Source organism: Diadema setosum, chromosome 6, assembly GCF_964275005.1.
Source record: "Diadema setosum chromosome 6, eeDiaSeto1, whole genome shotgun sequence".
Taxonomy (NCBI): domain Eukaryota; kingdom Metazoa; phylum Echinodermata; class Echinoidea; order Diadematoida; family Diadematidae; genus Diadema; species Diadema setosum.
Window position 1 is genome coordinate 20,370,014 of NC_092690.1, and position 14,040 is coordinate 20,384,053.

Sequence of the window (14,040 nt, forward strand, 5' to 3'; positions counted from 1 at the left end):
CCCTTTGGATATTCCCTTCGCTGCCTTGAATAAAGACTAAGCGCACCGCGTTTACAACAGAACACCTGTGAATATACAGAAGACAGTGCTCTTCTTTGTATAGTGGTTAATTTCGATTCAGAAGTATAGGGATATAAAAACGAGACCAAATTGGTTTAAAAATCATTAATTACGACTAAGCTACTCATTTGGAAATGCTATCATAGCTTGATAAGCATATCTATGCCCGACAAACAAAATGACACCAAAAAGGTTTTGCCACCTCAGGTGGTACCAACAACCCATTTTTCGGGTCTTGGCCCATGGACTACTTACGAGCACTGCTGTGTGCATGCTTGCTTTGATTGCTCTGCTAAAGTGTTTGTAGCACACAATAGAGAGATTTAACAATAGAAGGCATTTGCTGGACACCTGTCTTTAATTGTTAATTTCAGGTTCAATGCCACAACAGCTTGCAAAACCTTACATAAACACCACCTTTGAATAGACATTGGAATGTGTCAGGGAGTACTAAACAACACAGTCAAACAAAAGAAGGCATTTTCTGAACACCTGATATAAGATGTTTCTTTCAGCCTCAATGACAGGGCTTTGTGGCATCAACAAACAGCACCTGAAAATAACAATGCTTGACACACCATACAATCCACAAACACAGGTCAAACAAAAGGCGGCATTTGCTGACCACCTGTTTTTCAATGTTAATTTTGGGCTCAATGATGCAGGCTTTAAATAAACATCAGTTTCAAAAAGAAAAGATAACATACTGCACACTGACTATTACACACACACACACACATACACACACACACACACACACACACACACACACACACACACAATTAATAACATAAACAAGTTCTAGAAGGTGAGAAAACTTATCTCAGGTATCCAATATCTCATAACAAGACCCCGTTTACAGTGCGGGGCCGGGCTCGGCCGCGGCTCGGCCGCGGCCGAGTCCGGCCTCAATTGCGCGGCCGAGCCTCGCAATTTTGTCCGTTTACACTGCTGGGCTCGGCCGCGCTTTTGATTCAAACCTTTCAATATTTTGTCGTAGTGGCGCTCTGCTTGTAAACAAACGCAATTTGGTATTGTCTGGTTTTCAGACCCTTTGCCAAATGAATTCCGTGGCGACGAAGTCGCCATTCGGGCAAAGGCCTTTGCTGAAGGAAAAAAATCCTTTGCAGGACAAAACCACCTTAAACTATACTAGTTTTCGACGTTGAGGGGGTTAATATCCTGAATAGCGAAAGATACAGGCAGAGGGTTTGGAAGCCAGACTAAAATTGGCCGCGCAATTGGCCGCGCATTTGGCCCAGTTTGCGTTTACACCAAAGATAATAGAGATATAAGATACGAAGGCGCGCGATAAAGATGGACACAAAATGGCTACCCTACATGACGATACAAAAGAGAGCTAAGTACAAACTCAGTACACCTAGAAACATCATTCATTTCCAAAGGTAGTGGTATTCTTGTCATCTTAAAAAGATTTAAAAATTATAGTCGTAGCTTTTTTTCGATGAAGGAGATAATTTTGAAGAACGAGATTTTAGAGTAATAAGGATTATTTCGTGGAGGTAAAAATTTGGCAACAACATGATCTCACAATCAAAAACGCTTGATAAACAACAACAACATCTGCAAAGACAGCGCGTCTCAGGCAAAGACACACATCGCCTAGCCTGAGACGCGCTGTCCCTGAAGCCGCTGCTGTTGTTTATCAAGCGTCAAGGCAGCGCGTCTCAGGTGATGTGCGTATACGCTTGAAGACCGCGCGCTGTCCATTTGTTTTGTACAGGATTAGCGCGCACTTTCGTGTCTTATTTATTATGCGTCTTTGGTTTACACCAAGAAGAGGCCGGGCTCGGCCGCGGCTCGGCCGCGGCCGAGACCACCTCCAGAGCGAGGCCAAATGCGAGGCCAATTTTGGCCTCGCATTTGGCCTTTTGCGCGTTTACACTGAAGCGGGGCTGGGCTCGGCCGCGGCTCGGCCGCGGCCGAGCCTCGCACTGTAAACGGGGTCCAAGTCTCCATTCTTTCACAATGAAATAATCAGAATGATCAAAAGCCAATGGTGGGACTAGGAAAATTAATATTTACAATATTATGGAAAATCACCAACAGGACTTGTATTGGTCTGCCAACAAATGCTGACATACCTTGTGATTTTTTGTTTTGTTTTGTTTAGGTTTGTTTGTTTGTTTGTTTTTAGCCAAGGGAGTCTGATACTGAATCATTCAAAATCCTATCTCCATGTGACAGGAATTTGATTTGAATTCATAAATCGGCATAAAGACAGGCAAGCTAAGCAAGCTTCAGGATTTCAAGAAAACTGAAGCTATGCAAAATGAGATACACACATATTTTTGTTGTTTATTGCCTGTTCTTATGGTGTGGAAAATATCTGCCGGTAGAATATCCTTTTAAAGGGGATGGCTATTAACTGATCAGTGGGAATCAGTGGGAATGCTGGGGGATGATTGTTCCAATCCTTGTGGGATTCATTTAAGATTACATTACATATCTATTGTTGTGTGAAAATTGTTTGCTTCAGAATGGTCTCATATTCAAGTAATGTGCAGTCTAATGTTAACGACCAGTTAACGATCGCCCCATCACTGTACAGGCATGCTAACCTGGAAACATGTATCTATTGCAACTGATTGACAAATTGCCCTACATCGACATAAATAAGCACTGAATTGATCAGTGTTTTAGTAGTAAAAAAAAAAAAAAATCATGGGCGTACATACTCGAGTAGGATTCGAACCTATGACCTCCAGTAATCACTGGACAGGGGTCATCTCCACTTGACCACCGAGCTTTCGCCCGACAGCAAGTGTTGGTTCTACTCCTTATAGCATGCAGCGGGTACTGCGTAATTATTCAAATTCATGTGTTTTTTTATCATGGCTACTACTTAAATACTGATCAATTCAGTGCTTATTTACGTCGATGTAGGGCAATTTGTCAATCCGTTGCAATGTAAACATCTCGATGGAAGAATTTCATGAATTTGAATACATGTATCTGCACTCTAATTAGAAACCATTCAGAAATATAGATGGACCATGTGTGGTGCACGTACCCGTAATCTGATAAGAGGAAGCTCGGGTTGCTTGGGATTGCTTGTGTGTTCATCAGCTGCCTTCTGTATTAACATCTCAACCTGCAACCAGACATGGTATTATTCATTATTCCTTTATGTTATTGTTTGCCAGAGCAAATGAAAACAAGATATATGTTCTCACACATTATCTGAAGCATTTCCAACAGTGTTTGTTACGTACGACTGAATGCACACTGGCTCAACAAAGGAAACAAAGATCACTTAATTTGTTTGAGTAATACCCACATAAATATGTCTCCACAAGTATTTGGACTTCTTTTATGCACTGCTTGCCTGGAGGAATTCATAAACCCTTTTTTTTTTGTCAGAGTATTTTCCTATTTGTGTCTATGACCGAATGCACACAGATCACTTTGTAAGAATCATGTCAGGGTGAACAATTACTCACACAACCCTCAGTCCCAAGTATGCATTTCCTTGTAGTGCTAGGAACTGTACAAACCAATGAAAACTGAGTGCTTCAAACTGTCAACTACCTTGGTCTTTATCACATTAAATGTGAAATCTGCAGCACAGAGAGACATAAAGAGAGAGAGAGAGAGAGAGTGGAAATTACAACTCTCAGAACATGAACTCAGACTCAATTCACCTGAAAGTTAGTAATTTGCATAAAGGTCAAATTCATCTGCAAAGATTTAGAACATTTAATTAATCAATGCTGAGATTAGCTCCTCATCTGAAAAAAAAAGGAAAAAAATGTTGTTTTTCCTATCCATGCAATGAAGGTTGGCTTTTGTGTGTCAGAGGTTAAAGGCACATAGACCCAGTGGCTTAGTCAAATGTGTACGCAGAAGGGCGTTGCGCAAGTTTCCTACAGACACCTACGCAAGGAGTCCTCTTTAGCGCTTACGCTTAGACCCATTTCCACGAGTCCGCTGAACTGGGTCTACGCATCTCTAACAAAACACGTTTGATCGTGCTTTTTCATACCTTTTCAATACAGTACGCCAACACCTGTTCCGCTGTCTTTGCGCTGTTGGGATCGATGGAAGTGTCTTGTAGGACGATGTCCTCCAGATAAAACGGCCTGACCGTCTCCAGTCGCAACTTGGTACATTTCATCGCCTTTCCTCGCACTCGCAACAAGCCGACATGCCTGGAGGCAAAAGCCCACATACAGTATAGTCAATGTCGTTATCATCACTTTGTCATTGTTACGATCATGCGATTACCTTCCATTTATTTTGTACATTTGACAGGATTTGTCATCTCTGTTCATCACTTCGGCATGTATACTTGTTTGCCATATTCAAATATGTACCAGAATCATATGTGACCTATCATATATCATGAGTCAAGTAAGTTACACAGGTAAAACCTATCATTAGTTACCCTGATAAAGTAACAGAGACTAATGCTGAATGAGGCGTTTTGAAATAAATATAAGAAATGTACTATTTTTTTTGGGGGGGGGGGGGAGGAATTAATGTTTGACATTTTCAATACCTCTTTTCCAAATTTCAAGGTCTAAGGATGTGTCATTTCTAGTTCAGTTTTTTACTTGACATATCGTCGCTGGGGCGACAAGACTTCATATCTACAAAATGTCAAATGTTCAGGAGAGCCAAAAAACATGGCGGATAAAGCACTATACCGAATGGGACAGCCATTCCTTTGACTTGCCATGGTGGCTTCATTTTTGGGGTAAGACAGCTAGGATTCGGACAGGACATCACTTAACCGATTATTTGACAATAAATGCAAAAAAAGTCATTTTCACCAAAATTGCAGATACAAGGTCTTGTCACCCCAGCGACAATATGTCACTATGATGTTTCAAATCAATCTATTAGAGCTGTATGCTTCAATCGCTTGTATAGTTGACAGTAGCTTGATTCCAAGCCTGAGTTTTGAAAAAGCTATGTTTATCTGTTGGTCGGTTTGATTTCAATGTTGTCATGCGATGCAACTCTGCCACTAAGCATGACAGCCTTAACAAAAATCAACATTTACAAAGCTAAAGCAACAAAAACCTACTTGGGGACTGCCTCCCCAGGAGACAGTGAAGTCGCGATGCTGCTGCCCGGCTGGCTGACAAAAAAGTTCTGCGAGGCGTTCCATTTTGGCTCTATGAGACACTCGTGCTCATGACCCCAGATCACAAGGTCAATGAAATCATCTAGGAACTGCTCTGGGATGTAATTGTGTTCACCATGCTTGGCCCTGTTATGGAAATGATAAGAATGATAATGAATATTGACAAATGTTGGAAAAATCACCTTTCCTTTATAATGCAAAAGACTGTCAAAATAATGGTTTCTTTTGTAACAGGAAAACAAGAACAAACAAAGGAGTTTGCACTCAAACAAATGATTTGGAATTGAGAGGGAATACTTAACATATCTAAAATAGCCTGCTGGACCAATTTTTTTTTTTCCTGTTTAAATCCTTCATGTGTTAACTAGATTCTTTGTCTCCATGATTAACCAGGTATAAACAAGTCCTGAGAAAACTTGGGCAGGTATCTATGGGAAAGGCGTTATAGCAAAACAAGTCCATCCTCAGTGGGTTAAGACAGATTTCCCTTTCTGACTATGCAAGATCTTTGTGAGGGCACTCTGAACAGTAAGGAGATGAGATCAGGAGAAAAAGAGATTGAGAGACAAGGAAGAGAAGGTGTGGGAGGAGGAGTGGGATGAGGAGATGGATGAGGATGGTAGAGGGGGAGGAGAGCAGGAGAGGAGGAGAGAGAAGCAGGAAGTGAGGAGGGTGAAGAAAGGAGGAGGGAGGGAGGAAGGAGGACAGGAAAAGGAGGAGCAGGAGATGGAGCTAGCAGAAGAGCAGTGATATACAATGTAGAAGGAAGAAATATAGAGGAGAGAGTAAGGAGGAGAACAAGGAAGAGGAGGACGAGGAGGAGGAGAGAGAGGATAGGGAAAGGAAGAGCAAGAGATGGAGCTGGCAGAAGAGCAGGGAGATAGAAGGAAGAGAGATAGAGGAGGGAATAAGGAGGAGAAGAACGTGGAAGAGGAGAGAAGGGAGGACAGGGAAGGGGGAGGAGGAACAGGAGACGGAAGAAGAACAGGAAGATAGAAAGCAAGGAGATGGAGGGGGGAGGATGAGGAAGATGAAAAGGAGGAAGAAAGGGGAGAATGGAGGAGGCAGATGAAGAGGGATGGTGGAGGAGGAAGAGGAGGAGGAGGAAAAGGATGAGAAGGTGCAGGAAAGGGAGAAATAGTAGGAAGATAGACAGGAGAGAGACGGAGGAAAGGGAGGAGGAGAAGGCAGAGGAGAAGAAAGAGGAGGAGGAGGACTAGATGGTTCGGACTGAATCCCACGTCCACGAAATGAACAACAAAATGCCTACCTGTTTTGGTGGATGACAAACAGATTAAACCAGGCCTCCCTGTCTTGTTTTGGTCTCAGCATCGAGATCTTTTTCTGGAGAAACATGCGATGTAAGCGCTCATCTCGGATCGACCCTGCATGAGAGAAGAGTACGTTGCCAAGGGAGGCAAAATTTATCACTGGAGTTGCACTGCATACCAGCAGCAAAAGTTGACAAAGACTGAATGCCTTTAATCTATCAAACATGTGTTTCTAGCTTATCTTTTCACAGTAAATGCTTGTGCAATTAACCAAAAATTACATCTGAATTATTTCGTTCTTCTTTTACGAGTTAGACAGACTTTATCTGTCTTTATTTCTTAGAAGAGCATTCATCTGTGATATGTTTTGATAATTTTCCAATAACATATGGTATCTATGATACAAGTTTGTGAATACAAATAGCATAAAAACAGATGTATTTGATCTACAACTTACCCAGGCCAAATATGGCAAGTTTAGTTGTGCCCTTCTGCAACAAGATAGGTGATATGTCCACAGACTCCACTGACGTGCACTTCCCAAAGTAGTTAATCAGGCCCGACACACTCAGCATATCCAGAGAGCAAAGGTTTCCATGCTATCGATCATTATGGAGTAACAACACATGTATCAATATGCTGGCTTAATACTCAAAGTATGTACAGTGTATTCAAATATTGTATATCAGTTTTAATATTTGGTCCCCCAAGTACCAGTTCGCACTTAGTGATAATTCGAATGATGCCAAATATCATACAGTCACAACAAAAAAGTTGTCAAGCTAGACATCACATTTTTAAGTAATCCAACCTGCTTTTATGTTAGCAAGTTCCCATGAATATTTAGAATGTTCTTTCACTGCAATGCAAAAAATAAAAAATAAATAGATAATAATAATAATTATAATAATTATAATAATTATAATAATAGTGATAAAATTATGTTCAGGCACTGTCCTTGACATTGCCCACTACAACTCTGTGTCTCATAAAGCGTTTTCACATCAGCCCAATGTTTTGAAATAGCGTGCTATTTTCAGAATCAGGGGCTTGGTTTTTGATAACCTGATGACAGGTAATTTCTAAAAGGCACATGCTCTACCAAGACTGTTTGCACATGCTAAGCTATCAGATTAGCTAAAAAAGAAAAAAAGAAAAAATGGGGCTAATTCTCTTAGGGCTGACGTGAATAGGATATGAAATAACGTGTTCATTTGTGATCATTTAAAAAAAAAAAAAATCTTGAGCTTAGGTTTTAATCAGGCTGATGTGAAGACGTCTAATATGTCCTTTTTAACATGGAATGTAATTACACTCTTAATACCAAATACTCGTTACAGGAACAATGAGAAAGCTAACATCAAGATAAATGCAGTTTTAGAAATATTTGGTTTTGAAGCTTACATGCAGTAACCTCTACTTGAGATGAAGCATTCAAATGCAAGGGGGGAATTAAAAACTCCACTGTAACAAGCTTCATTAATGTCGAAGTTAAAGTTGGGCAAGGTTTGAGGTTATTACAGCACTCTTTTGTACAAAAATTAATAATAATAATAGAAAAATTAACCAACAAAAATTGCATAGAATCTGAATGAATGACAGAGACGGTCAACTAGTATTCTATTGGGATCATGACTGTACTGCCCAAGTACAAAATTGCAGACGAAGAGATCAAAATCCAAAACATTATATATCAACCAAGACTGGCCATAGCTAACCTACACATAATGTGTAACAAGAAACATTTGAAGCACAAAACTTTCGCAGATTGGAGCAGATGGCCTTTTTGCGGCATGATACTTTCAAGACATGCCACTTGCATTCAGTGCTTTGTGTAGATAAGAACTCTCACATGCATTTTTCTTTCATGAATCTCGGCCCCTCGCGAAATTAGCAAATGTGTCATACAACATGCAAACATTTCTGGCTTTCCAGTATCACAGCCAACATTCAAACACTCACTCCTGCTGGGTCATCATGGTTACCGTGGATGGAGAAAACCGGCATGTCTATGTTCAGATTTGGGTCCTCATAGTTTACATTGGGAAACCTTAAGAGATTCAGAGCAAACAGGACATGGGTTAGGGTTTTGAAATAAAATACTGTAACTGTGTCATGACCCCGAAATTCCCAAGATAATCACTGCCAGTCAGTACATATATGTGACCCGCTAGAACAAAAGGATCCTAAAGTTGCTGACGGCTGAGCCGAGAAAATCGAGTTTGAAGTCACATCATCAAAATTTGGTCAAAACAATCGGATTTCTGTTTTTGGCATAATTTTGTAGTCTAGTGTTTTGTCTATCATCTGCCAAAATTTCGAAGCTAAATTATTAAAGGCAGGGCAAGAAATCAGCGTTTTTCTGGGCCATGATTTTCCAACTTTCAACGTAACAGAAACGTATCCAAAGATTTGGATTTAGCGCTGCAGCTAGACTCTGCCCCTAGCAACGAGGATGTGATCTTATTGGTCAGTGCAAGGCATCCTGATTGGTCGTGCGTAGACCGCTGGTACTAAGCTTGAATGAACATCGCGGAGGTCGCTAGGAGCATGCCCTCTATTGTCAAGCGATGAAAACTCTCTTGCCTCCCCTTAATTGTGATAGCGTCGGAAGGAAAACTTAGAAGGCGTTTTTCTCGAAACTCTTATTTCCTCGACCACTTGACATGCATCAATAAAATCATTGATATCTCCGCAACCAAGTACTTTTATGAGTTGTGCTATATATGAAATTAAAGTAGAAGAGTAAGGGAACAATGTCATGCAATTTTCAGAAAATTTTACTCTCCCAACTTTTGGATCCTTTTGTTGTAGCCAGTCACATATGTACCAAGTTCCACGAAGAAATCTTGAACCACTGCCGAGATATGAGGAAAAAAGAGAAATTCTAACATATTCACTTGACCTTTGACCTCTGACCTTTGACCTCACAGCCCGAAACTCTCTCTAGAGAATCTTTATTGGGTAGTACAGTAAGTCTCGAGAAAATACCTGAATGTATTACATAGATATGGTGGAAATAGTGAAATTTTGAGCATTTGACCTTGACCTTTTTGACCTTTGACCTTGAGCATGTGCACCTAAAAGTTGATAGGCACAACTTTGCCTACTCATACATATGCATGCCAAGTTTCAATGGGATACCTCAAACGGTTTTTTAGTTACCCTGCCCCCAAAATTGATTACGGATGGACGGACGGACGGAAGGACGGACAACCTGAAAACATAGGGCAAGGAAGGAAAGAAGTCTTATACAACTTCCTGTGGAAAGGAATGAAATGATCTTTATGACATTTCTAAGATCTCTACGAAAGTTCTATCACTTGATGCCTTACGGACTGGCAGCAAAGTTGACGCTCTGGTCACTGAGGAACTCCAACTGGACAGGTCGGTCTCCCATGCAATATTTACGCAACAAGGTCATAACTCCGTGGAGCGCCTTACGAGAGGGCTTGTTCTCATGGAAGAGGTCACCCCCAAGGAGTACCATGTCCACCTAGAAATTGATGCACACAGTGATATATTTTCAGTTTTTGGTAAGGTCAAGTACATTTTATTGACATGAATGACCCACAGAAGACTGGCTATTTCACTATTGCAGTACTCATTGGAGAAATTTGTACCTTAAAAGCAAAATACCGCTGTTCTACATCTAGTCTTAGTGTGCAGAATTCTGTTCTTTGAATTTTGTGGAGTTGATGAATGTATTTTTTGAAGATCACTAATCACCTGGCTGAATTATCAATTTCAGTGCTTATGAACTGCATGAATTGCCAAGCCAGACCTGAGCATTCATGTTATTGAACAAAACCATCAATTTTCACATGAAGTCCATCCCTCGGTCAAGTATATAAGCTGGTCAACGGTTCTTGTAAAACATCCTAGACACAAACCTGCTACGAAACAAGTAGCCCCAATGATGGTGAGTTGTTCAACTTTCCATAACATTTTCCACACAGAAGTTGTGGAAAAGACAGTGTTCAATAAAGTGGAAATAAGGAAGATTTGTTTGATATCCCAACCTTTTGTAGTTTCTGAGGCAACTCCCGCACAGAAAAACATACTAAACTGTGTTGAAACATCTCAACCTTTTGTAGTTTCTGAGGCAACTCCCACACAGAAAAACATACTAAACTGTGTTGAAACATCAGAACTGTGCAGCAAAATCTGCATAATCATGCAAGCAAAGAAGAAAGTAATTTTCCTAAGCTTTTGTAGTGTGTTGTTCGGATAAAAAGTATGTTCGTGGGTTCTTTTCTTTGCTGATTTGTCAAGATGCATTGTAGTAAAGATGACTGGCAACAAATACATATGAAACATAATTTACAATTTAAAGGAGCATCAAGTAACCCTTTGACTGGGATTGTTGTATAGTTACACCCACACATCATGAGTTAATTCTATTTCAGTAAAGTTTGTAATGTGCTCAGACACATAACGACTTAAATGCCCAGTAGCATGGGGATATCACAGAGTGGGAAGGCTAGCCTGTCTAGGATATATTTGAGAATTCCCGTAAACAATGTACTGTATACAGCTCTGTCACTGATCTATATGTAAGCACACACACAACTGAAGAATCTTGTCTGAGGTTGACTGCTACTGATGAGTGTACGCTTCGCTGCACATATTCACTGATGGGCGCTATTCATGGCATTCAACTGTACCCGGTTGGCAGCAATCGAAGATCACTTCCATCGGACCATCCATGCTCCCCCACACTACCGGGTCTTTAAGACATTGAAGACTAGTCCTGAGTATACTCAGGCAGGTGTCTATGCAAAATGAATGTATGTAAATAAATCAGTTCGTCCTCAAGAGGTTAAAGCTGACCGAACTACAACAGAAGGGGAAATACTTAGAAAAGCCAAGGGGTTGATACTGCTGCAGAATGGGAACTTTACTCTCAGATGTCATACCTCATGCTTCCTGGCCAACTGGAGGATCTCTTCGAAAGAGTTGATGGAATCCTTGTCGCGGATGGGGTCCTTCTCCATGTACCCCACATGGCAGTCGGTGGCCACCAGGATCTTTATCGTGTTCTCGTCATCCTCGTCTGCATTCCTGGGAAAACGGAAGAAGAGGAAGGTGTAAGGTACAGTGGTGGCCTTTATACATGGCAATCTTGATCTGCTTCTTGCCTGAATGTAGAGTAGACCCACTGCCTCTGAAATTCACAATTTCCAACAGATGCAATACATGGTACAATTTATTCTCAGGAGCAATCAATTCACCTTCACTGTGCTTTGTTTGCACCTTGTGCAAGCAGTTCCAGAGTGCTTTCTTCACAGATTGGCACTGATGTCTAGAAACTAACTGTTGATGAATATAGATTACCTTTAGAATCCTTCTAATCCCCATTGTGTCACCATGGACTTCCTGTTGGACTGAGACACATTGCTACACCTGAGTGGGCTTGCTAATCTGCAATTAGGTCAAGTTTGTATTGATTACCAGTAGTGAATGCTGATGAAAAAGCTTTGCAAAGTAAAGCTTAGTGCCTGAGCATATAAAGGGGTTACCTGTTGCTCCCATCATGCAATGTGTCACAGATTCTTGGTATTGACCTTAAATTGGAGACATTTTTGTGCACTCTCTTCTTCATCTCATCACATGAGATATGCACAGGAGGGTTGAATTCTTTATTTGCTCAAACACTAGGTTGAACTTGCCAAACTTTTTCCAAATTTTGCAAATTGGAAACATCTGAAACTTTTAATACAATCTTTTAAAATGTTGATCAGGAATAAATATAGCAATAATTGAGACTTTGCATGATTTTGCAACTACAGTACACAGCAATGCATTACCACAACTGGCTTAAATGTAAGAAAAGTTTGATCTCATGAAAATACTGGCAAAGAAATAGAGTGAAAAAATAAAGCTAGATAACACCAAACCATATTTTGACTTACCCAACTTCCACAGGTTCTACATCTTTGTCACTGTCCTCACTGAAGGTGTACGACATGGCTGAGCACTATCGACTGCTTTCTTGACTAGACTCGGACTAAATTCAACATCTACAGTAGAGTTCTACTGTAGATCCGTCTAGAAAAATCAAAACAAAAATCACTTTGCATTTGAAAATGGAACAAGAACAGACAAAAACTAATGAAAAGAGTGTCATAAGAAGAGCAAACTTTGTCATCATATTTGATCATAATCCTTTTACAGCATGGATACTAGACATTGCCTAGATCGTAAGTGACGTGATTAATAAATGTGTCACACTTGCTTCTCGAGGAAAGATCAGTCATCCATTATTACAAATCAGCATAATTGTGGTCTAAGTGACCACTCCATTCACTTGATGCAAGTGCAGTGTGCATGGTGACAGGCGAGCTCCATGAACTTCAAGATCAAGACACCCATGCTGTGGTGCATAGAAAGACACTCTTTTGCCCTCACATTAATTGGATATTAAAATTTGTAATTTAACTACTTCCAATTATCGATGAATTAGAAATCTAGAGTTAGATGGTTCGGTTCATTACATCTAGCAAGATTTAGTCAGTTAATATGATTATGAATGTTGCAAATATTTAGCAGCTACAGCCTTAGTATTGCTCAAATATTAAATAGGTTACACTGCTCATCTGGTCTTGCTAGACATTGATACATTGGATGATAGAAAGTAAACACTCAATGTTAACAGTCTAAACTCTTCGATAGAGGTTATGCACACACATGCAGTTTCAGCTTACCAGTACTCCCTTAATGGCATTTACCTCCAAGAAGTGACTGGCCAAAAAGATTTGGGTGTTACTGTAAACAACATCCTCATTTATAGGCGTCATGAGCGCCTGACTTGGCGGATACCGGCGCTATACAAGACTTCATCATCATCATATCCAACAGATAGCCACAAACACTGATAAAGGCAAATCAGAAGACTGCCGTGTTTCGATGCTATTTTACAGGATGCCGTGAAGTTAAAGTCACCACATTTTACCAATCTATAGTGAGACCAGCATTGGAATATACATGCTCAGTTTGGAGTCCTTTTACAAAGAAAGACATTGAAGCATTAGACTCCTTCTCTCTAATTTAGAGAGAAGGTGCAGACAAGATGCTTACGTTTTTATGTACTAGTTTCTATAGCGACAAAATCAGACTGGAACCTCTTCAGGAGAAGAGTCAAGACTGATCTTATACCTACAAGTTTCTAAATGGCCATTATAAAACCAAATCAGATATTTTCTTCTCTACCCCATCCTGGCCCAAACACTAAGACTAAGAGGTCACTCTTACAAGCTTTATCATAGTCACATAGACGCTATAACTAATACGCTACAAAACCCAACTTGCCGGCCACTTCCTAGCGTCTACTCTACTAACTAAGCCCTAACTCTAAGGTAAATAGAGTGGTCAAGCCGTGGAACTCCCTCCCAGAGCATGTTGTGTCTGCATCCACTGTGGCATCCTTCAAGAATAGACTGAGAGCCCTTCCCACGGGAATAGAGGGCTAATCAACCAAGTATCCAAGCAAGTAAGTAGACTGTCGCTCTACATATACATCTAGGCCTACACCTTTATGTATCCAAATGGTAAACCAAGTCATGCACGTCATACACAAACATCAATACATGGGAC

The 14,040-nt window shown here is 40.5% G+C and overlaps 1 protein-coding gene across 1 annotated transcript in view; it reads right to left on the reverse strand.

Moving 5' to 3' along the window:
• The window catches only part of LOC140229626 (double-strand break repair protein MRE11-like), a 41,729-nt gene extending 29,314 nt beyond the window's left edge, over positions 1-12,415 (reverse strand). Inside the window, exons 1-9 of the mRNA XM_072309873.1 lie at positions 12,360-12,415; positions 11,364-11,508; positions 9,780-9,940; positions 8,407-8,494; positions 6,902-7,043; positions 6,444-6,558; positions 5,114-5,299; positions 4,067-4,232; positions 3,095-3,175 (exon numbers count right to left, since the gene is read on the reverse strand). Of these exons, the coding sequence (XP_072165974.1) occupies positions 3,095-3,175; positions 4,067-4,232; positions 5,114-5,299; positions 6,444-6,558; positions 6,902-7,043; positions 8,407-8,494; positions 9,780-9,940; positions 11,364-11,508; positions 12,360-12,415 (1,140 nt within the window). The remainder of the gene's footprint in view (positions 1-3,094; positions 3,176-4,066; positions 4,233-5,113; positions 5,300-6,443; positions 6,559-6,901; positions 7,044-8,406; positions 8,495-9,779; positions 9,941-11,363; positions 11,509-12,359) is intronic.
• Between the last annotated feature and the right edge of the window lie 1,625 nt (positions 12,416-14,040).